Source organism: Scyliorhinus torazame, chromosome 5, assembly GCF_047496885.1.
Source record: "Scyliorhinus torazame isolate Kashiwa2021f chromosome 5, sScyTor2.1, whole genome shotgun sequence".
Classification (NCBI taxonomy): domain Eukaryota; kingdom Metazoa; phylum Chordata; class Chondrichthyes; order Carcharhiniformes; family Scyliorhinidae; genus Scyliorhinus; species Scyliorhinus torazame.
In genome coordinates, this window is record NC_092711.1 from 99506845 (window position 1) to 99532104 (window position 25260).

General features: G+C 49.4%; 2 protein-coding genes and 1 long non-coding RNA gene across 3 annotated transcripts in view; 2 read left to right on the plus strand and 1 right to left on the minus strand.

Moving 5' to 3' along the window:
- The first annotated feature begins 718 nt into the window (after nt 1-718).
- On the plus strand, nt 719-6875 carry LOC140419168 (uncharacterized). The gene is made up of 2 exons (XR_011945574.1): nt 719-1142; nt 2554-6875. It is a non-coding gene; the product is annotated as an uncharacterized lncRNA (long non-coding RNA).
- Nucleotides 6876-9245: 2370 nt separating this feature from the next.
- On the minus strand, nt 9246-23761 carry LOC140417818 (leucine-rich repeat and immunoglobulin-like domain-containing nogo receptor-interacting protein 1). The gene is made up of 2 exons (XM_072501271.1): nt 23676-23761; nt 9246-11769 (listed from the first exon to the last, which is right to left on the minus strand). Exons 1-2 carry the CDS (start codon nt 23759-23761, stop codon nt 9813-9815), a joined length of 2043 nt encoding a protein of 680 aa, XP_072357372.1. The 3' UTR covers nt 9246-9812.
- LOC140417819 (uncharacterized) overlaps nt 23673-25260 on the plus strand; it is a 90007-nt gene continuing 88419 nt past the window's right edge. The window contains exon 1 of the mRNA XM_072501272.1: nt 23673-24057. Within this exon, the coding sequence (XP_072357373.1) occupies nt 23929-24057 (129 nt within the window). The 5' untranslated portion in view covers nt 23673-23928. The remainder of the gene's footprint in view (nt 24058-25260) is intronic.

Below are 25260 nucleotides of genomic sequence, written 5' to 3' on the forward strand. Positions count from 1 at the left end.
CCAGTCATGTCTCCCCTTCCCTCAACATCTACATCTGTCACAGCTTACTCTCTGATTTTAGTTTCTCTGCTATTTGCCCTTTTATTCTCTCTGGGGACTGCCATTATCATAGAATTTGCAGTGCAGAAGAAGGCTATTTGACACATTGAGTCTGCACCAGCCCTTGGAAAGAGCACCCTAATTAAGCCCATGCCTCCAACCTATCCCCATAACCCGAGGAACCTTTTGGACACTAAGGGGCAATTTAACATAACCAATCCACCGAACCTGCACATTTTAGCACTCTTTTCCCTTGGTTTCTGTGGTTATGACTCATCTTTCATTCCCTCACCCTATAGTATAAATATGTCCCACTTTTACGGCTTTTATCTTTGACAAAGCGGCATCTGGGCCCTTTTTTTCTCCTTACATATGCTGCCAGTCCTGCTGAGATTTTCCAACATTTTCTCTAGTTTCAGATTCCAGCATCGGCAGCAGTTTGCTTTTGTTTAGAGCAGCCATTTAAATCACTTTGGAAAATAGAACATAACACACCCATTTACACGAATTTGTCTTTTATTTCAACGAGGCAACAAAATATATCTTCGTCTACCTATTCGGAGTTTCAGTAATGCTGTTATTACCCAACATACCCAGCGTTTGTGAATCTGCCCTGATCACTCCCCAGGAGCCCAGTACGCCGGCGCAATGCTTATATAGAGCATGCGCAGTGTCACTTTGCTCCGAGGCATGTGAGTGCTGGAGAGTTTTTTTTCGGCAGGTGAGGGTCGCTGGGAGGAATGGAGTGGGGAGTCGGGATGGGGAGGGAGCGGAGGCTTCATAAACACCTGGTGCAGACTGCAAGCCCCGACAGGTGCCTGGAGGTCCCGTGCTTTCGGTTCCAGGGCCTTTTCCTGGGAACAGGCCCCGGTTAACGGACGCCATCTTGTTTCGGCGGGCAGCGAAGCGCATGCGCGGATTCGGCCAGACGAGTGGGCGGGCTCTCAGTGACCCGGATGGTGACAACAATCCAAACAAAACAGCTGGAGGACATTCCGCTGAGCTGACTGGGTGGCTTTTCGGTCAGATGGTTCAAATTAGAGCAAAATACTGCGGATGCTGGAAATCGGAAGTAAAGACATAAAATGTGGACAAATGTTCAGGTCTGTCAGCTTCTGTGGATAGAAACAGTTAATGTTTGGAATTTAAATTATCACAGCCACAGGGAATGAGCATGCGGAGGGGAGGTTGGGGAAAGTAGATTGTGAGTGAGCAGGGTAGTTGGAGTGAGTGAGGAAGGAGGTCTGAAGAGAGGAACCTGTGAGTGAGATGGGGAGGGGGGTTGATAGAAAGGCTTCTGACTGAGTTGGGGGAGGACGTTTGATGGGAATGACCTGAGTGGGCAATGGTAGTTAGGATTAGGGGAATAGGCTTCTGTCTGTCAAGGGAGGGGATATTGCGTTTTTGTGTTTATATGTTGGGGACCAGCATGGAGTGTCTAAGGTCCAAGAGAGCTCTGTGCACACTTGGTGGGTAGAACAGGCAGAGTGTAAGTCAAACATTTTATATTTGGAATGTTATAAGGGCATATTTTTGGTTTTGGACAACTGTTGGGCCTCCTCCACCATGTAAATGGTGTGCACTTGATACCCCTGATAAAGCCACATGTCTCCAGTTTCCATAATCTTCACTCTCAACAGGTTTCACCCTTCCCCCATCAATCGTTTTGTCATCAACATCTCCCACCATACCCCCCCCCCCCCCCTCCCAAGATGTCCCCTTTTCTCCAGTGGATTCGGTCATTCCTGATGTTGGGTGAACAGGTATTAGTGTGAATCTGCACACAAGCAGCAGATTTTGACATGACCTTGTGTGGAGTTGAACCTGAGGCTGGCAAGGGAATCATTTGGAGTTGTTAAGGATTGAGGTGACAAAGGAATGAATGAATTTCAGTAGCAGATGAGATGCGGCAGCAGCACATCTGGATAAGGTTACTGAGGTGGAAATAGACAGTCTTAGTGATGTGTCATCAAAAAAACAGTTTGGGATGAAATTTGACAACCAGATTATGAACAGATTGGTTCAGCCTCAAAGAGTTGCAATAGAGATAGTAGCTAGGGAGTGGGATATGTAACAGAAACTGAAGACGATTGCTTTCCTCGTCCCGATATTTAAATGGAGGACATTTCTGCTTATCCAGTACTGAGTCAGACAATTCAGGACGTTTTGTGACTTGGAGGGACGTTTGGAGATGATAGTGGAGGTTAAGGGTTTTGGATGTTACATGAGAGCTCTGGTCGAGTTTTAGATAAAATCCTCTCCTTCAAGCCTTCCCACTCCCACCTCCCTCTTCCTCTCTCCCCCAGACCAGGAGGTGTAGGCCCAGATCAGGTGGCAGCTTCCCTTCCCAGAAGGACATTGGTGAACTAGTTGTTTTTTATGACAATCCAGAAGTTTTCATGGTCACATTTCCTAGTGCCGGTCCCACAAATGACCAGATTCATCCAACTCCATTTCACAAGCTGCCTTTCAGTTTATCACTCTCTTTTTCTCCTCTTTGAATTCATTTTTCAGGATATTGGAAGGGGTGATTTGTAAATATCACATCAGGATGTAACAGTCACTCGACTCATCAGAGCCAGAACATTATCAGCTTTTGAACATGGAATTTTTTTTAAAAGCTCACAATGGGGAGAAAGTGTTTCCCTGTTCCTTGTGTGGACGAAGCTTCAGCCAATCATCAAACTTGTCAAAACACAGTGTTGTCCCATGGGGGAGAACCCGTGGAAATGTGGAGACTGTGGGAAGGGATTCAATTACCCATCTGAGCTGCATATTCATCAACGCAGTCACACCGGGGAGAGACCATTCACCTGTTCTGTGTGTGAGAAAGGATTCACTAAATCATCTGACCTTCTGAGACACCAGCGAGTTCACACTGGGGAAAGACCGTTCTTCTGCTCTGTGTGTCGGAAAGGCTTCAGAACTTCGTACCACCTCCTGAAACACCATTGTATCCACAGTGAGGAGAGAAATGGGGAGAACATGTTTCCGTGTTCTGTGTGTGGACGATGTTTCAGCCAAAAATCAAACCTGTCAAAACACAAGTGCTGTCCCAACGGGGAGAAACTGTGGAAATGTGGAGACTGTGGGAAGGGATTCAATTACCCATCTGAGCTGCATATTCATCAACGCAGTCACACCGGGGAGAGACCATTCACCTGTTCTGTGTGTGAGAAAGAATTTACTAAATCATCCCACCTTGTGAGACACCAGCGAGTTCACACTGGGGAGAGACCGTTCACCTGCTCTGTGTGCCGGAAAGGCTTCACAACCTCATATGGTCTACTGTCACACCATGGTATCCACAGTGAGGAGAGACCTTTTCAATGTTCTTACTGTGAGAAAAACTATAAAAGGAAAAGAGATCAATTGAGCCATAAACTCACTCACAGGGGAGAAGCCGTTCACCTGCTCCGTTTGTGGGAAAGGATTCGCCCGTTCATTCGATCTGCTGACACACCAACTTGTTCCTACTGATCAGAGGCCGTTTAAATATCCTGACTGTGAGAAGAGCTTTAAAAGCCGGAAGGATCTGCTGACACATGAACACACTCAAACCAGGGAGAGACCTTTCATCTGTTCTTTCTGTGGGAAAGGTTTCTCTTGGAAGTCCAACCTACTTAAGCACCAGCGGAGTCACACTGGGGAGAGGCCGTTCATCTGCTCAGTGTGTGGGGAGGGATTCATTCAGTCACCCCACATGCTGAGACACCAGCGAGTTCACAAGTGACTGCAGGGATTGGATTTGGATTCTGCTGTTTATCACATCTGGACTGAACCATCTTCACTCTGACAGCTAGAGTTTGTTGCTGCTGGTATTAATAAGCCTGAAAGCTGGGGTGTGCATTGATGTTCTATATAAATATTGATTAAATCAGCTTTGATTCAGACACTGTTTTGAATGTTTGGTTTCCTCAATGATAAGAGGAGACTGATTGATCTCCTGATACTGATTGGGACATTATTGTCATCTTTTCTTACTCTGAATTATTTTCGTTCTCTGGTTCACCTTCTCCCAGATTAAACACTGAGCTTTCATCAATCCTATCAATCTGTTGGAGACATTGGGTGGTTGGTGAATTTCACCTGATGTTGGTGTCAGTTGCCCTCGGAAGATTTCCCAGTTTTCTGAAATTCCAGTGTGGTTCTGTGTTGGTGTAATGATCGGAGTTTCAGTTCCAATGCTGATGATGGACCTGTACTGACAGAACCACAGAATCATTACAGTTCAGGAGGAGGCCATTCAGCCCATCGAGTCTGCACTGCTCACTGAAAGAACATTCTACCTAATCCCACTCCCCTGCCTTATCCCTGTAACCTCGCACATTCTTACTTTTCAGATAACAATCCAATTCCCGTTTAAATACCTTGATTGGAGCTGCCTCCATCACCCTCTTAAGATGTTCATTCCAGACTCCAACCACCCTCTGGGTGAAAACATTTTTCTTCACATCACTTCTACTCCTTTTGCTAATTATTTTGAATCTGTGCTCTCTAGTTCTTGATGTACTCCAGAAGGGAAATAGATTTTAATTATTTACCCCGTCTAAAGCCCTCAGGATCTTGATTACCTCTACAAGTCTCCAATCTGCCTTCTTTTCTCCACGGAAAACAGACCCAACGTCTTCTCATATTTATCCCTGGAAACATTCTTGGGAATCTTCTCTGGACTCTGCACTCCAATGCCTTCACATCCTTCCTCAAGTTTAAAAAAAAAATTATCTCATGGGATGTGGTGTCGCTGGCTGGGCATTTACTGCCCATCATTAATTGCCCTTGAACTGAGTGCTTTGCTCAGCCATTTCAGAGGGCATTTTAAGAGTCAACCACTTTGCTGTGGGTCTGGAATCACATGTGGGCTGCACCAGGTAAGGGCAGGAGATTTCTTTCCCTAAAGGACATGAGTGAACCAGATAGGTTTTTATGACAATCAACGATGGTTTCATGGTCATCATTAGACTTTTAAATCCAGATTTTAAAAAACTGAATTCACATTCCACCATTCCAAATACTAAGAAGTTAATTTCTGGACTAAAGAATTGTGAGTTCTTCGAAGATGTAACAAGCAAAGTGGATAATGGGGATCCTGTAGATGTAGTATATCTGGACTTCTGGAAGGCGTTTGATAAGTTGCCACAAAGAAGGTTAATTGACAAAGTGAGATCACATGGGATTAGGATAATTTATTAGCTTGGATAGAAGACTGGCTGAAGGACAGGCGACAGAGAGTCAGGATAAATAGTTCTTATTCTGGATGGCAAGATGTAACTAGTGGGCTGCCACAGGGTTCGGTCCTTGGGCCCCAGTTATTTACAATCTATATTAACGACTTGGATACAGGGATAGAAGGTTCAAAAACCAAATTCGCAGATTACACAAATATAGGTGGGCCAGTAAACTGCAATGAGAAAATAAGAACCTTACAAATGGATATCGATAGGTTAGGAGAGTGGGCCAAAATGTGGCAAATGGAGTTTAACTCCTATGCAGAGGGATCTGGGTGTCTTTGTGCATGAGTCACAGAAAACGAGCATCCAGGTGCCGCAGATAATAAGGAAAGCAAATGGAATGTTAGCAAAAGGAATTGAGTAAGGAAGTGTTGTTGCAACTATACAAGGCATTGGTAATATCGCACCTGGAGTATTGTGCACAGTTTTGTCCCCTTATTTGTGAAAGATGTAGTCGCATTGGAGGCAGTTCCGAGGAGGTTCACTAGATTGATTCCAGAGATGAGGGGTTTGTCATATGAGGAGAGATTGAACAGTTTAGGCCTAGACTCTCTGGAGTTTAGAAGAATGAGGGGCGATCTAATTGAGGTAAAGAAGAGAAACTACTTCTCCCAAAGGATTGTGAATCTGTGGAATTCACTACCCCAGAGTGTGGTGGATGTAGTGACAATTCAAGGAGGAGTTAGACAGATTTTTAATTGGTGATGGGTTGAAGGTTTATGGAGAATGCTTTATGGAGAAAGTGGAGTTGAGGCCAGGATGGAATCAGCCATGATCACATTGAAGATGTCAGGCTACATTTCCTACTCCTGCTCTGAGGACATGTGTTCTAGCGAGGAGATGCTCTGGCTGATTTTGCAATCCCGCTCTTGGTCTTTAGCATTGTAGGGAGCAGATGAGGAAAATATCAGCTATGATAGAATGGTGGAGCAGATTCGATGGGCCAAATGGCCTAATTCTGCTCCTGTATCTTATGAACTTATGACTGCAGTAAGAAGTCTTACACCAGGTTAAAGTCCTTACACAGGTTTGTTTCAAATCACTAGCTTTCAGAGCACTGCTCCTTCCTCCTTTAACCTGGTGTTGTAAGACTTCTTACTGTGCTCACCCCAGTTCAATGCCAACATCTCCATATCCGAACTTATGACTGTACACAGAATACTTTTCACTGTACTTCAGTACATGTGACAATAAAACAAATACAATACAAACAAGTCTTGTTTACCCATCCCCTGTGCTCACTTTCCTTTTAAGAAGTACCAAAAGTTGAAATTTCCCATTCTTCGTTTCCTATAGTTGTGATCATCCTGATCTCTGTAATCTCCTCACACACCCCTTCAAGATCTCTGCACTAATTTATTTCTGCCCACTCCAGCATTCCTGATTTATTCGGTCCATCATTACTGGCCTTTTATAATTTGACTGGGCCACAAGCTCTGGAATTTCCTCTTTAAATCTCTCTCACTCTCTCACTCACTTTCCTCCATTAAGATTCTCCTAATATCTCCTCATGTTGCTCAGTGTCATTGTTATTTTATAACGTTTCTCTGAGATGTGTTAAATTGCTTGATTTTGTCAAGGCACAATAAATACGAATTATTGTCACTGCCCTGGACATGTATCATTGTTCTGCCTCATAAATAAGAATTTGTAACTCAGATTGAAACAGTCTGTCATGGTGAAACATTCCAAAAATATTGCCCTCAACAATGATGGCGACTGAGCATGCGCTCCGCTGCTGCCCCAATACAGACGGTGGATGCGCGCGCGCGTATTGCTGCTCGTGCCCCAAGAACGTCGACGAATGCGCATGCGCAGCTCCTCTAGTACGCGCGAGAGTGATGGCCGCCATTTAGTCTCGTCTGTGAGAAAGCTGCAGGCCCCGCTCAGGTCCCCTCCCCGATACCGGTAGGTTATTTTTCAGGATTTTCGGTTTATATAACATGTTTAAGAAGTGTGTACAACGACGCGCCTAATTGAGCTCTCCCTCGGTCCGGCCATTCCCACCTTTCCGGATCATGGATCCGAGAAAGAACGCCGCCATTAATCGCACTGCGCATGCTTCACTCGGCCTAGTCCCGCCTCCTCGTTCACTCCGATTGGCTGGAGGACCAGCTGATTCCGACTGGCCTTTCGAATCCACCCTCTTCACCCTATTGGTCAGGAGCTGCCGTCAATCATTGCCCTGGCATTGTGAGGTGTCGGGAGGCGGGGTTTACAAATCCTCAGTGCGGCCCGACTGCTGAATGTGAAACAATGAATGAAAAACGCTTGTTGTCACAAGTAGGCTTCAAATGAAGTTACTGTGAAAAGCCCCTGGTCGCCACATTCCGGTACCTGTCCGGGGAGGCTGGTACGGGAATTGAACCGTGCTGCTGGCCTGCCTTGGTCTGCTTTGAAAGCCAGTGATTTAGCCCAGTGTGCTAAACCAGCCCCAATGGACATTCTCCACTCTCACTATCCGCCGCTTCCAGCTCCTCTCCGCAAACAACCTCATAGAGATCAGGGGGGGAGACACTGACCCAGTGACAATGTCACTGCATTAGTGAAAAAGTCTAATGTAACCCCTCCTGTTCAAAAAGTAGGAAACTAGTTAGTTTAAGCCTGTTGTTGGGAGACTGTTGGAATCCATTATTGAGGAAGTAGTAATTGGACTTTTGGAAAGCCAAACCGCAATCCATCAGAGTCAGTGTGGTAATGAACGGACATCGCGTGACAATCACCAGGCAGGAATGTTCCCTTCCAGTGGGGGAACACTTCAGCAGTCAAGGGCATTCAGCCTCTGATCTCCGGGTAAGCGTTCTCCAAGGCGGCCTTCAGGCCGCGCAACAACGCAGAATCGCCGAGCAGAAGCCTATAGCCAAGTTCCGCACACATGAGTGCAGCCTCAACTGGGACCTGGGATTCATGTCGCGATACATTCATCCCCCACCAACTGTCCTGGCTTGACACAATTCACACCTCTTTAACCTGGGGTTACCCCATCTCTGGATCTGTAAAGATTTAATTACCTGCTAATGCTCGCATTCCAAGCATTGTCTGGCATCTTTGAATTTGTCTATATATATGTTTCTGGAACATACCTCTTCATTCACCTGAGGAAGGAGCAGCGCTCCGAAAGCTAGTGACATCGAAACAAACCTGTTGGACTTTCACCTGATGTTGTAAGACTTTGTAGTGTGGTTTTGTAAAGGGTAAATCGTGTTTGACTCATTTGTTGGAGTTCTTGGAAGATGTAACAAGCCAGGCGGATAATGGGGGTACTGTAGATGTGTTTGGACTTCCAGAATACATTTGATAAGATGGAATTTAACATGCATCAGTGTGAGGTTATCAATTTTGGTCAGAGGAATAAAAAGGCAATTTTATTATCTAAATGGAGAGAAACTTTAGAGGACATTGGTTGGGTGTTGAATAAATATTTCACATCCGTCTCCAGCCAAGAGAATGAGGAGATAGACTTGGAACTCGGGGAGAGAAACTGTGAGGTTCTTGAGCGAATTGACAGAGGGAGTGACAAGACATTGGAAGTGTTGGCAAGCTTAAAAGTGGACAAATCTCCAGGTCTGGATGAATTGTGTCCCAGGATGCTGTGGGAGGTGAGATTGCAGGGGCCCCGACCCAAATTTTTAATTGCTCTTTAGCGACGAGGTCGGTGCTAGAGGACTGCAGATCAGCTAATATGATCCCACTATTTAAGAAAGGTTGTAGAGATAAGCCAGGGAACTAAGTACCAGTGAGTCTCGCATCAGTGGTTGGGAACCTATCGGAGAAAATTCAGAAGGAGAGAATCTATCTCCACTTGAAGAGGCAAGGTTTGATCAGGAATAGTCAGCATGGCTTTGTCAGCGGGAGGTCATGCCTAACAAATTTTGATTGATTGATTGACACCAGGTATGTCGATAGTGGTAGTGATGTAGTTTACATAGATTTCAGCAAAGCCTTTGCCAAGATCCCACATGGGAGACTTTATAAAGAAGACAAATACACATGTGATGCAGAGTAACATGATAAGGTGGATTCAAAATTGGCTTGGCTGTAGGAGACAGAGGAAGATGACAGATGGCTGCTTTAGTGTCTGGAAGCCAGTGTCCAGTGGCGTACCACAGGGATCTGCGCTGGGTCCCCTGTTGTTTGTCATTTATATAAACGCCATAGATGACGATGTGTGGGGTAGAATCATTACCTTTGTGGCTGTCACACAGCTTGGCCTGATGGTTAACAGTGAGGTTGAGTGTCTTTGGTTACAGGAAGATATAGACAGGATGGTCAAATGGGCAGAAACGTGGCAGATGGAATTTAACCCTGAAAAATGTGAGGTGACACACTTTGGCAGGCGTAATTTGACAACGAAGCATTCAATGAACGGCATGACACTGGGGCGTCTGAGGAACAAAGGGACCGTGGTGTGTTTGTTCTGAGATCTCTGAAGGTGGAAGGACAGGTTAATAGGATGGTGAAAAAGGCATATGGGACACTTGTCCTTTAGCAATTGCGTCATAGATGGGGTCGCAGTGACGTCTCGGACAGTGACGTCAGCCCTCAGACCACCTTCATGTTGAATTTGGCGTCGTCCCCGTCGCCACCTCTGCCACCCCCGCCCGCGTGTGGCACGAAGTCAACATGGATGTTGTTGTGTTTGATGGGCCCGCTGGCCCGGCTCCAGATGAAGAGTAAAGTGAAACAGAGCGACACCACGGTGAAGAAGGAGGCGAAGCCCATGGTGGTGGCCACCAGCAGCGTGTGGGTGTCGAAGGGATATCCGGGCCGTAGGCCGGCCTTGGCCCGGGAGTCGGAGCGCCCAGCCAGTCCCAGCTCCTGTAGCGAGAGCGGCCGCACCTGTAGCGAGGCCGAGGCCGTGTCGTTGCCGCCGGCGTTGCGGGCCACACAGCGATAGGTGCCGGAGTCCATGCGGCGGACAGAGGTGATCTGCAGGCTGCCGTCTGGCAGGAGGCGGCTGCGGCCCACAGCGGGGCCGGAGAGGAGTGGGGGCGCGGGGGGCAGGCTGGGGTCCGGACGTCCAGGGAGGAGGCCACGGTCCTCGGGGTTCAGGCCCAGATCCTCGGATACTAGGCCCAGGCCCCCGGGGAGGCTCTTCCCCGCCCCGGGGAGGCTCATCCCCGCCTCGGGGTGGCCCAGCCGCTGGCGCCGTGGGTTGAGCCACAGGATGAGGGGCGGCGGCTGGCCGTCGGCCGAGCAGCGGAGGGTGACGGTCTGGCCCTCTCGGGCCTGCAGCCGCTGCGGCCTCTTGTCGTGGATGCGGGGCCGGCGGCAGCTGAAGGTGCTGGCAGGGAAGGAGCCGGCGGCCTCGGGCAGGCGGCGGCCGTGGAGGGACGGCGGGGAGGTGCAGGTGGGCAGCTGGGGGCCCAGGAAGCGGAGGCGGTGGCGCCGGCGGACGATCCAGAGCAGGCGGCAGTCGCAGGCCAACGGGTTGAGGCCGAGGCCCAGGCTCTGGAGGGAGGCCAGCGAGCGGAAGGCAGCAGCCGGCAAGCTGGCCAACTGATTGGCCGTGACGTCCAGCATCCGGAAGTAGACGAGGCCGCGGAAGGCGGCGTCATGGATGACGCGCAGTCGGCCGCCCACCAATCGCAGCTCCTCCAGGCGGGTCACATGCTGCAGCAGCGCTCCGCGGATGGCACCGATGGGATTGTGGGAGAGGTTGAGGAAGCGCAGGTAGGCCTGAGTCCTCAGGCTGGCGTAGGGGATGGCGCTGAGGTTGCAACGGGTGACCGAGAGCCAGACCAAATTGAGGCCGAGGAGGCAATCGGGGCCGAGTTGGGCCAGTGAGGCCCAGGAGTCGATTTCCAGCAGGCGGAGGCGGGAGAGGTCCTGGAAGGGGCGGCCGGGCAGGGCGGCGGCCTTGGGGAAGGCCAGCAGGCGGAGGGCGGTCAGGTTGAGGAGGGGGGAGAGGGCAGGACTGGGTGGCCAGGTCAGCGCGGCACCACGGACGGTGAGTTGGTTGAGGCCGCTGAGGCCAGCCCAGGCCCGCGGGCCGGCCCAGGCCAGCTCAGGGGAGCCCAGGCTTAGGGTGCGCAGGGCGGCCAAGCCGCGGAAGGTGTGGTCGCCGAGCAGCAGCAGCGGGTTGCCAGCCAGCTCCAGGCTGCGCAGGGCGGCCAGGCCGCGGAGGGTTCCGGGCTGCAGGTAGCGCAGGAGGTTGTGGCCGAGGCCCAGGCGCTGCAGCCGCTCCAGGCCGCCCAGGGCGCCGGCCTCCAGCTCCCGCAGCCGGTTGTGGCCCAATTCCAGCTCCTCCAGCCGGCGGCTCAGGCCCCGTCCCGGGCCCCAGTCCAGCCACTCCAGCCGGTTGTCACTTAGGTCCAGTGCCCGCGTGCCAGCCGGGATCCCCCGCGGCAGCGACTCCAGCCCCCGGGACGAGCAGCTCACCGTCCGGTTGGGGCTCCAGCAGAGGCAGTCGGAGGGGCAGCCGAGCCCCGTGCCCAGGAGGAGGAGCAGGGGGAGGAGAGGAGGCCTCACTGCCAGCAACAACGTCCTGCCCCGCGGCCTGTAAAGCAAACAAAACAGGGGGTCAGTGAGGGGAGCTGGACCCCCCAGACACACCCCCCACACAGGACACCACCCCCACACACAGGACACCGCCCCCAGACCCCCCCCCCCCAGACGCACACCCACACGGGACACCTCCCCCAGACACACACCCCACACACAGGACATTGCCCCCAGACACACACAAGACACCTCCCCAGACACCTCCTCCCCCCAGACACACTCCCACGCACAGGACACCTCCTCCAGACACAAACCCACACACAGGACACCTCCCCACCACACAGGACACCTCCCCCAGACACACACCCCACACAGGACATTGCCCCCAGACACACACCCCACACAGGACACCTCCCCCACACACAGGACACCTCCCCCACACACAGGACACCTCCCCCACACACAGGACACCTCCCCCACACACAGGACACCTCCCCAGACACACACCCCACACAGGCCATTGCCCCCAGACACACACCCACACACAGGACACCTCCCCGAGACACCCACCCACACACTGGACACCTCCCCCACACACAGGACACCTCCCAGACACACACCCACACACAGGACACCTCTCCCAGACACGCACCCACACACAGGACCCCCCCCACACACACAGGACACCTCCCCAGACATGCACCCACACACAGGCCACCTCCTCCAGACACACACCCACACACAGCACATTGCCCGCAGACACACACCCACACACAGGACACCTCCCCCAGACACACATCCACACACAAGACCCTCCCCCCCCCCCCCCACACACACACACACACACACAGGATACCTCCCCCCAGACACACGCCCACAGGACATCTCTTCCCCCCCCCTCCCTGCCTCCACACACAGGACCCCCCACACCCAGATACAGGATGCCCCACCTCCCCCAGACACACGCCTGCGGACACAGGAACCCCTTTCCCAGACACTCACAGGAGCCCTCTCACACACAGGATCCCCGGTATCCCGAACACCACCAACACCTCTCCTTTGGACCACTTATTCTACAGTCTCTTCATCCCAGGTTCTCTTCCCCTCCCCCACCCCCTCCTCTCCAAAGATGTGCAGGTGGGTGGGAGTCGGCCTAGATTTGGGTTCTCTTTCACAAGGTCGGTGCAGAACCAATAGGCTGAATGGCCTCTCTCTGCACTGTAGGGATTCTGCGGTTCGACTCTTTTCCCCCAGACCCCATCATGCTGGGGGGCGGGGGGATCTCAGTAACCTCCCCTCGTAGAAGGATGGGTGAGTAAATTTGCAGATGACACTAAAGTCGGTGGGGTTGTGGACAGTGCGGAAGGATGTTACAAGTTACAGAGGGACATAGATAAGCTGCAGCGCTGGGCTGAGAGGTGGCAAATGGAGTTTAATGCAGAAAAGTGTGAGGTGATTCATTTTGGAAGGAATAACAGGAAGACGGAGTACTGGGCTAATGGTAAGATTCTTGGCAGTGTGGATGAGCAGAGAGATCTCGGTGTCCATGTACATAGATCCCTGAAAGTTGCCACCGAGGTTGAGAGGGTTGTTAAGAAGGCATACGGTGTGTTAGCTTTTATTGGTTGATGGATTGAGTTTCGGAGCCATGAGATCATGTTGCAGCTGTACAGCACTCTGGTGCGGCCGCATTTGGAGTATTGCGTGCAATTCTGGTCGCCGCATTGTAGGAAGGATGTGGAAGCATTGGAAAGGGTGCAGAGGAGATTTAACAGAATGTTGCCTGGTATGGAGGGAAGATCTTATGAGGAAAGGCTGAGGGATTTGAGGCTGCTTTTGTTAGAGAGAAGAAGGTTAAGAGGTGACTTAATTGAGGCATACAAGATGATCAGAGGATTGCATCGGGTGGACAGTGAGAGGCTTTTTCCTCGGATGGTGATGTCTAGCACGAGGGGACATAGCTTTAAATTGAGGGGAGATAGATATAAGACAGATGTCAGAGGTAGGTTCTTTACTCAGAGAATAGTAAGGAATGAGAATAGTGGAATGCCCTGCCTGTAACAGTAGTGGACTCGCCAACACTAAGGGCATTCAAATGGTCATTGGATAGACATATGGACGATAAGGGAATAGTGTAGATGGGCTTTAGAGTGGTTTCACAGGTCGGCGCAACATCGAGGGCCGAAGGGCCTGTACTGCGCTGTAATGTTCTATGTTCCCCGAGGCCTCTAGGACCCCCCTCCTCTGGAATGGATCCTCTCCTTAATCCCCCCGCCCACCCCGCAGCCGTCCCCATGACGCAGCCTTGTCCACCTTCCCTCTCAAATCCTCTCCACTACCTTCCACCCCCCCCCCCCCCATTATCATCCCCTCTTGTTGCTTCACCTCGCTCCCACAAACGCCTTTGTGTCCTTCCCAAATTTCTATGCAAGGTCGGGCTTCGGGGTACAGAGAGAGATGGGAGGGGTTGAATATATTTGACTGAAAATCGTGATTACCTCATTAGCTTCATATTTATGGCAAAGAGCTTGAGGGTCTTCTTCGGTCCTGTTTCTGCTGACAGTCCGGGAGCAGCTTTCGCTATACAAGGAGCTACTGTCGGTTGTCAGCTTGTTTTAATGCTGCTGGGATCTGGTTACAGGTTACACACCAGCTGTAGCCTGTGGCTCAGGTTCCGGACGAGGGGCTCGATCGGGTTTCAACATAAACATTGTTCCTCCTCAATATTTAAACACTTGACATGGATAACACAGGTGCAGAAAGAGAAAACACCGGTTCAAAGTGTGAAAAGCTGGAGTGTGACCCACATTGATCTACACAGAGCAGCGTGCTAGACAGGGAGTAAAGCTCCATCCTTCTACACTGTCCCCATCAAACACTCCCAGGACAGGTACAGCACGGGGTTAGATACAGAGTAAAGCTCCCTCTACACTGTCCCCATCAAGCACTCCCAGGACAGGTACAGCACGGGGTTACATACAGAGTAAAGCTCCCTCTACACTGTCCCCATCAAACACCCCTAGGACAGGTACAGCACGGGGCTAGATACAGAGTGAAGCTCCCTCAACACTGTCCCCATCAAACACTCCCAGGACAGGTACAGCACGGGGTTAGATACAGAGTAAAGCTCCCTCTACACTGTCCCCATCAAACACTCCCACGACAGGTACAGCACGGGGTTAGATACAGAGTAAAGCTCCCTCTACACTGTCCCCATCAAACACTCCCAGGACAGGTACAGCACGGGGTTAGATACAGAGTAAAGCTCCCTCCCTCCGCACTGTCCCCATCACACTCCCAGGACAGGTACAGCACGGGGTTAGATACAGAGTAAAGCTCCCTCTACACTGTCCCCATCAAACACTCCCACGACAGGTACAGCACGGGGTTAGATACAGAGTAAAGCTCCCTCTACACTGTCCCCATCAAACACTCCCAGGACAAATACAGCACGGGGTTCGATACAAAGAAAAGCCCCCTCTACACTGTCCCCAACACTCCCAGGACAGGTACATAGGAAAGAAGCAGGCCATTCAGCCCATTGAGTGTGCTCTGCTCTACAATACGATCATGGCTGATCAGCCACTTCCATGGAAAAATAATTCCAAGTGAAAGTGGTTCTCTGAAAATTAACTTGGTTCACTGGTTAATGATTTCCCGCACACACAGCCACTGGTTAATGATTTCCCACACACAGAGCCACTGGTTAATGATTTCCCACACACAGAGCCACTGGTTAATGACTTCCCCCACAGAGCCACTGGTTAATGATTTCCCGCACACACAGCCACTGGTTAATGATTTCCCACACACAGAGCCACTGGTTAATGATTTCCCACACACAGAGCCACTGGTTAATGACTTCCCACACCGAGCCACTGGTTAATAATTTCCCACACAGCCACTGGTTAATGATTTCCCGCACACAGAGCCACTGGTTAATGATTTGCTGCACACACAGCCACTGGTTAATGATTTCCCGCACAGAACCACTGGTTAATGATTTCTCGCACACAGAGCCACTGGTTAATGATTTCCCACACACAGCCACTGGTTAATGATTTCCCGCACACAGAGCCACTGGTTAATGATTTTCCGCACACAGAGCCACTGGTTAATGATTTCCCACACACAGCCACTGGTTAATGATTTCCCACACAACCACTGGTTAATGATTTCCCGCACACAGAGCCACTGGTTAATGATTTCCCACACACAGCCACTGGTTAATGATTTCCCGCACACAGAGCCACTGTTTAATGATTTGCTGCACACAGAGCCACTGGTTAATGATTTCCCGCACACAGAGCCACTGGTTAATGATTTGCTGCACACACAGCCACTGGTTAATGATTTCCCGCACAGAACCACTGGTTAATGATTTCTCGCACACAGAGCCACTGGTTAATGATTTCCCACACACAGCCACTGGTTAATGATTTCCCGCACACAGAGCCACTGGTTAATGATTTTCCGCACACAGAGCCACTGGTTAATGATTTCCCACACACAGCCACTGGTTAATGATTTCCCACACAACCACTGGTTAATGATTTCCCGCACACAGAGCCACTGGTTAATGATTTCCCACACACAGCCACTGGTTAATGATTTCCCGCACACAGAGCCACTGGTTCATGATTTCCCGCACACAGAGCCACTGGTTAATGATTTGCTGCACACAGAGCCACTGGTTAATGATTTCCTGCACACAGAACCACTGGTTAATGATTCGCTGCACACAGAGCCACTGGTTAATGATTTCCTGCACACAGAACCACTGGTTCATGATTTCCCGCACACAGAGCCACTGGTTAATGATTTGCCGCACAAAGAGCCACTGGTTAATGATTTACCACACAGAACCAGTGGTTAATGATTTCCCGCACAGAACCACTGGTTAATGATTTCCCGCACACAGAGCCACTGGTTAATGATTTGCTGCACACAGAGCCACTGGTTAATGATTTCCTGCACACAGAACCACTGGTTAATGATTCGCTGCACACAGAGCCACTGGTTAATGATTTGCTGCACAAAGAGCCACTGGTTAATGATTTACCACACAGAACCACTGGTTAATGATTTGCCGCACAGAGCCACTGGTTAATGATATCCCACGCAACCACTGGTTAATTATTTCCCGCACACAGAGCCACTGGTTAATGATTTCCCACACACAGCCACTGGTTAATGATTTCCCACACACAGCCACTGGTTAATGATTTCCCGCACACACAGCCACTGTTTAATGATATGCCGCACACAGAGCCATTGGTTAATGATTTGCTGCACACAGAGCCACTGGTTAATGATTTGCCACACACAGAACCACTGGTTAACGATTTGCTGCACACAGAGCCACTGGTTAATGATTTGCCACACAGAGAGCCACTGGTTAATGATTTGCCGCACAGAGCCACTGGTTAATGATTTCCCACACAACCACTGGTTAATGATTTCCCGCACACAGAGCCACTGGTTAATGATTTCCCACACACAGCCACTGATTAATGATTGCCCACACACAGCCACTGGTTAACGATTTCACGCACACAGAGCCGCTGGTTAATGATTTGCCGCACACAGAGCCACTGGTTAATGATTTGCCGCACAGAGCCACTGTTTAATGATTTCCAGCACACACAGCCACTGGTTAATGATTTCCCGCACACACAGCCACTGGTTAATGATTTCCCACACACAGAGCCACTGGTTAATGATTTCCCACACACAGAGCCACTGGTTAATGACTTCCCCCACAGAGCCACTGGTTAATGATTTACCGCACACACAGCCACTGGTTAATGATTTCCCACACACAGAGCCACTGGTTAATGATTTCCCACACACAGAGCCACTGGTTAATGACTTCCCACACCGAGCCACTGGTTAATAATTTCCCACACAGCCACTGGTTAATGATTTCCCGCACACAGAGCCACTGGTTAATGATTTGCTGCACACACAGCCACTGGTTAATGATTTCCCGCACAGAACCACTGGTTAATGATTTCTCGCACACAGAGCCACTGGTTAATGATTTCCCACACACAGCCACTGGTTAATGATTTCCCGCACACAGAGCCACTGGTTAATGATTTCCCGCACACAGAGCCACTGGTTAATGATTTCCCACACACAGCCACTGGTTAATGATTTCCCGCACACAGAGCCACTGTTTAATGATTTGCTGCACACAGAGCCACTGGTTAATGATTTCCCGCACAGAACCACTGGTTCATGATTTCCCGCTCACAGAGCCACTGGTTAATGATTTGCTGCACACAGAGCCACTGGTTAATGATTTCCTGCACACAGAACCACTGGTTAATGATTCGCTGCACACAGAGCCACTGGTTAATGATTTCCTGCACACAGAACCACTGGTTCATGATTTCCCGCACACAGAGCCACTGGTTAATGATTTGCCGCACAAAGAGCCACTGGTTAATGATTTACCACACAGAACCACTGGTTAATGATTTCCCGCACAGAACCACTGGTTAATGATTTCCCGCACACAGAGCCACTGGTTAATGATTTGCTGCACACAGAGCCACTGGTTAATGATTTCCTGCACACAGAACCACTGGTTAATGATTCGCTGCACACAGAGCCACTGGTTAATGATTTGCCGCACAAAGAGCCACTGGTTAATGATTTACCACACAGAACCACTGGTTAATGATTTGCCGCACAGAGCCACTGGTTAATGATATCCCACGCAACCACTGGTTAATTATTTCCCGCACACAGAGCCACTGGTTAATGATTTCCCACACACAGCCACTGGTTAATGATTTCCCACACACAGCCACTGGTTAATGATTTCCCGCACACACAGCCACTGTTTAATGATATGCCGCACACAGAGCCACTGGTTAATGATTTGCTGCACACAGAGCCACTGGTTAATGATTTGCCACACACAGAACCACTGGTTAACGATTTGCTGCACACAGAGCCACTGGTTAATGATTTGCCACACAGAGAGCCACTGGTTAATGATTTGCCGCACAGAGCCACTGGTTAATGATTTCCCACACAACCACTGGTTAATGATTTCCCGCACACAGAGCCACTGGTTAATGATTTCCCACACACAGCCACTGATTAATGATTGCCCACACACAGCCACTGGTTAACGATTTCACGCACACAGAGCCGCTGGTTAATGATTTGCCGCACACAGAGCCACTGGTTAATGATTTGCCGCACAGAGCCACTGTTTAATGATTTCCAGCACACACAGCCACTGGTTAATGATTTCCCGCACAGAACCACTGGTTAATGATTTCCCACACACAGAACCACTGGTTAATGATTTGCTGCACACAGAGCCACTGGTTAATGATTTGCCGCACACAGAGCCACTGGTTAATGATTTGCCGCACACAGAGCCACTGGTTAATGATTTCCCACACACAGCCACTGGTTAACGATTTCCCGCACACAGAGCCACTGTTTAATGATTTGCCGCACACAGAGCCACTGGTTAATGATTTCCCGCACAGAACCACTGGTTAATGATTTCCCGCACACAGAGCCACTGGTTAATGATTTCCTGCACACAGAACCACTGGTTCATGATTTGCCACACACAGAGCCACTGGTTAATTATTTCCGCACAGAACCACTGGTTAATGATTTCCCGCACACAGAGCCACTGGTTAATGATTTCCTGCACGCACAGCAACTGGTTAATGATTTCCCGCACACAGAGCCACTGGTTAATGATTTCCTGCACACAGAACCACTGGTTAATGATTTGCTGCAAACAGAGCCACTGGTTAATGATTTCCCGCACAAAGAGCCACTGGTTAATGATTTGCTGCACAGAGCCACTGGTTAATGATTTCCCGCACACAGAACCACTGGTTAATGATTTGCCGCACACAGACCCACTGGTTAATGATTTCCCGCACACAGAGCCACTGGTTAATGATTTCCTGCACACAGAACCACTGGTTAATGATTTGCCGCACACAGAGCCACTGGTTAATTATTTCCGCACAGAACCACTGGTTAATGATTTCCCGCACACAGAGCCACTGGTTAATGATTTGTTGCACACAGCCACTGGTTAATGATTTCCCGCACACAGAGCCACTGGTTAATGATTTCCTGCACACAGAACCACTGGCTAATGATTTGCTGCACACAGAGCCACTGGTTAATGATTTGCCGCACAAGAGCCACTGGTTAATGATTTGCTGCACCGAGCCACTGGTTAATGATTTCCCGCACACAGAACCACTGGTTAATGATTTGCTGCACACAGAGCCACTGGTTAATGATTTCCTGCACACAGAACCACTGGTTAATGATTTGCTGCACACAGAGCCACTGGTTAATGACTTGCCGCACAAAGAGCCACTGGTTAATGATTTCCCGCACAGAACCACTGGTTAATGATTTCCCGCACACAGCCACTGGTTAATGATTTCCCGCACACAGAGCCACTGGTTAATGATTTCCTGCACACAGAACCACTGGTTCATGATTTGCCACACACAGAGCCACTGGTTAATGATTTCCTGCACACAGAACCACTGGTTAATCATTTGCTGCAAACAGAGCCACTGGTTAATGATTTCCCGCACAAAGAGCCACTGGTTAATGATTTGCTGCACAGAGCCACTGGTTAATGATTTCCCGCACACAGAACCACTGGTTAATGATTTGCCGCACACAGACCCACTGGTTAATGATTTCCCGCACACAGAGCCACTGGTTAATGATTTCCTGCACACAGAACCACTGGTTAATGATTTGCCGCACACAGAGCCACTGGTTAATTATTTCCGCACAGAACCACTGGTTAATGATTTCCCGCACACAGAGCCACTGGTTAATGATTTGTTGCACACACAGCCACTGGTTAATGATTTCCCGCACACAGAGCCACTGGTTAATGATTTCCTGCACACAGAACCACTGGTTAATGATTTGCTGCACACAGAGCCACTGGTTAATGATTTGCCGCACAAGAGCCACTGGTTAATGATTTGCTGCACAGAGCCACTGGTTAATGATTTCCCGCACACAGAACCACTGGTTAATGATTTGCTGCACACAGAGCCACTGGTTAATGATTTCCTGCACACAGAACGACTGGTTAATGATTTGCTGCACACAGAACCACTGGTTAATGATTTGCCGCACAAAGAGCCACTGGTTAATGATTTGCTGCACAGAGCCACTGGTTAATGATTTCCCGCACACAGAACCACTGGTTAATGATTTGCTGCACACAGAGCCACTGGTTAATGATTTGCTGCACACCGAACCACTGGTTAATGATTTGCTGCACACAGAGACACTGGTTAATGATTTGCCGCCCATAGAGCCACAGGTTAATGATTTGCCGCACACAGAGCCACTGGTTTAATGATTTCCCACACAGAGCCACTGGTTAATGATTTCCCACACAGAACCACTGGTTTAATGATTTCCCACACAGAGCCAGTGGTTAATGATTTCCCGCACAGAGCCACTGGTTAATGATTTCCCACTCCGATTTCCAGCTGCGATTGGCGTTAATAAGTGGAGATGGGCTTCATATACCTCCCCCTGGGCCGATTTGAAAGGTAGGCCAGCTTTGGGGGCTTCCTTGATGGGTGGTTTGCGGCGAGGTCCCCATCGGTTCCAGTCCCCGATGGAAAGGCAGATGGCTGGTCCCGAAGGTGCTCCTTTCCCGGGGACACGGTTCAGATTCACTCCCTTATTCTCTGGCGGGCAGGGGGAACTCTGTCTGAAAGGGAGGTAGAGACAGGGCCTTAGTTTCCTGTGGAATATATGAAGAACATCTAAAGCTCATCATTTAAGTATTTCACTGAGGACCAGAACTATGTAAGGAATGACTAGGCCTGTATTATTGCAGAGCTGTTAAGAAAGTCAGTAAAAGACAATCTGTTGCTGGGAGTTTGATTCTCTGGTGTCTGAAACCACAAGATTCAATGTTTAGAGGCAACAAGATGAACAAGGAAACACATCAAGGCCCAAAACTCCAGCTGGATATTCACAGGAGAAAGTCTGTTATCAAACACCTTGAATGGACAGAACAGAGAAAGATCCCAACTGTAAGAAACTCTCGAATCATTTGTAAATATCTTTCAAATGCTGACAGGTTGCAGCTGTCAGTTTCCATCACATTGAAGGTTAGAGAATGGGTATTCTAGAACTAAAAAACATTAGTTAGATCACAGCGAGAGCACTGAGTACAGTTCTGGTCACCACATTCCAGTACAATCACATTCTTCCTGGAGAGAGTACGGAAGAGGTTTTTCTGGATGTTTCCAGGATTAGGGAATTTTAACAAGGGGAACGATTGGATCGATTGTTTTCTGTGGAACAGAGGAGGCTGAGTGGACATTTAATTGAGGTGTGTAACATTATGAGGGCCCCAGATATAGTGGATCAGACGGCAGAAGGACCTATTTCATTAACAGACAGGTCAGTAACCTGGGGGCAGAGATTTAAGTATCTCTTGGAAGGATTAGAGGGGAATTGAGGATTTTCTTCACTCAGGGTGGTTGGGATCTGGAACTCTGTCTCAAAGGGAGGTAGAGACAGAAAACCTCATCGTATTAAAGACACCCCAATATGGAATTTGTGTGATCTGCAGGCTACAGACCAAGAGGTGGAAAGTGGGATTAGACTGGACAAGGAATTTTCAGCCGACACAAGGAATTTTCAGCCAACACAGCCACAATGGGCTGAATGGCCTCCTCTGTGCTGTAAATGTCTAGGATTCTGTGATGACAAGTAGTCCTCGAGTTTTTAATCCAAGGCAGACCTCAGCGCAGTCAGTTAGTCCAAGTGTTGATGTGATGGATTAAGAGGTGTCAGGTGCCAGGAGCAGTGATTCAAATGGAAATATCAGTAAATCCTGATATAGTTTATCTGTATGTGGTTCCATTTTAATAACTTCTCCTGAATGTGACCCTCACCCAGGTTTCATAGATTATCATAGAATTTACAGTGCAGAAGGAGGCCATTCGGTCCATCGGGTCTGCACCGGCTCTTGGCAAGAGCACCCTACCCAAGCCCACACCTCCACCCTGTCCCTATAACCCAGTAACCAAACCCAACACTAAGGGCAATTTAGCATGGCCAGTCCACCTGACCTGCACATCTTTGGACTGTGGGAGGAAACCGGAGCACCCGGAGGAAACCCACGCACACACGGGGAGAACGGGCAGACCCGGCACAGACAGTGACCCAAGCCGGGAATCGAACATGGGACACTTGAGCTGTGAAGCAAATGTGCTAACCACTATGCTACCATGCTGCCCCCAATAAGAAACAACATCAAAGGTCAAAACCGGGATTTGAACACGGGACGTCTCACATTTTCATAGAGCACAACCCCTGAAGCGAGAATCTTACCCCTGGACCAACGAGCCAGTTTTGATTTGATTTATTTATAATAATAATCCTCTGTCACACGTAGGCTTACATTAACACAGCAATAAAGTTACTGTGAAAAGCCCCTAGTTGCCACATCCCAGCGCCTGTTCGGGAGAATTCAATGTCCAGGGTCAGGGTCCCAGGTTCGATTCCTGGCTTGGGTCACCGTCTGTTGGAGTCTGCACGTTCTCCCCGTGTCTGCGTTGGTTTCCTCCCACAAGTCCCGAAAGACGTGCTGTTAGGTAATTTGGACATTCTGAGTTATCGCTCTGTGTACCCGAACAGGCGCCGGAATGTGGCAACTGGGAGCTTTTCATAGTAACTTCATTGCAGTGTTAATGTAAGCTTACTTGTGACAATACAGATTATTGTTATTATTAAGACGTGACCTTGTTTTTCAGAAGCCATTTGAGAATCTCTAATGGTTCCTTCTCTACCCCAGTGATCAGAAAATGAATCTGTGAGGATCCTCAAGCATCTTCCCTGTGATTGTGGGGCCTGTCGTTCCCTGTCTCTGATTTGGAATGCGGGAACTACGTGAGTTACCTTCCAATCTCGGGAAGCAATCCTTGACTCTTGACCTGTTGATGATGCAGCAAAGACCCAGGCTCCTGTCCCATTTCTTTACACATCCTGGTGTTGATGCTTCAGAAAATCTCTTTGCTTCAAAATATCCTGCATGTTTAGAACATGGACTGAATAACCGACTCCTGTTCCTGTTTCTGATGCCTTGATTCAATCTGAGACGACGAATCAAAATTGCAGAAAATCAAATTATTGATGAATATTTTGTTGACAAATGGAGTCTCAGAACCATAGAATTCCTTCAGTGCAGAAGGAGGCCAATCGACCAATCAAATTGTTGCCTTTTCTTCTTTTGCTCTTTTACTCGGTCCTTTTTGTGGCTCAGTTCCAATTATGGCAATCAGTGAGTTTGAACTTCTTTCAATGTTATCTATATTCTAATGCTTCGCGTCGCCAGGTATCAAATGATACCACCACAAGGTTCAACCGGCTATCGATCAAAGAGCCAAACACCAGTTAGTTAGTTCAAGGTCAAGGCTATTTTATTTACACACAATTAGTCATGCAACATAAACACTACTGGTTAACTACACCTATCGACTATGACAATCTGTACTTAACTTCGGACACCCGGTTTAGGTCAGAGAAACAGTAGCCGCTGTTCGATTCTGGATCTATCGAGTCCGAAGGAGTAACTGCTGCTCAGCTGGGCTCATCTGTTTGGTAGCGAGCGTTAAACTTGGACTTGCTTCTGGTGTTGCTGCAATTGGAGATGGCCGGACCGGGGTACCAGGTCCAAGAGAGGACGAACATGTGGCGAACTCTTCTTCTTATTCTTGGGGGGGTTTTCGTGCTCTTTTGGGCGGTCCTTCAGTTTGGGCCCTACTAATTGGATGATCCCTGATCACTCCGTTCGATTCCTAACCAATAAGGTGAATAACCTGTAATTCCAGCATTGTGGGAGCAGCTTCACCACACAGACTGTAGCGGTTCAAGAAGGTCAAACATTATCTTCTCCACAGGTAACTGGGGATGGGGAATATTTGCTGCTGGTCTCGTTAGTGAAAGGACATGGAAGTGGGAGGAGCTGATTTGCTCTGGCAGAGAGAGCCAGCACAAACAGGACGGGCTGAATGGCCTCAATCTGCATTGTAACCATTCAATGATTCACTGATAAAGAAGTGACGCTGGAGACCTCTGGAACCAATGGCCAACCTGATACAAAGCGGCTCTTCATTGATCTGGAAGCTGCGGCCCCGCTCAGTGTAAACGGGGGGAGGGGGGATGCGCTCAGTTTATTCCCGGGGTTTCCGGAAACAATCCGTCCACCCACCGGATCCTCCGCCCCGCCATCCCCCCCTTTACCCATTGTGGACCCGTCTGCCCATCACCCGCACTGCACATGCTTCACTCACAGTCCAGCCCCGCCCCTCACTCACTACCATTGGTTGGAGGACCAGCTGCTCCCGTCCGGTCCTCCAGGCCCGCCCTCACAATTCCTATTGGTCCGGTACCGCCGCCAATCACTCCCTCGGCATTGTGACCGTTCGGGCTGTGACCGGCGAATACGCAGTTCAGGTTGTCGCTGATGGTGTGAGGAGCGGGA

What these genes read in the sequence shown, in the direction of transcription:
- LOC140417818 (XM_072501271.1), bottom strand. Translation starts at nt 23,761, where the DNA reads ATGTGTAAAGAAATGGGACAGGAGCCTGGGTCTTTGCTGCATCATCAA. An exon ending in TTGCTTCCCGAGATTGGAAG is followed by an intron (nt 11,770 to 23,675) that starts GTAACTCACGTA and finishes TTTGCTTTACAG; the next exon opens with GCCGCGGGGCAGGACGTTGT.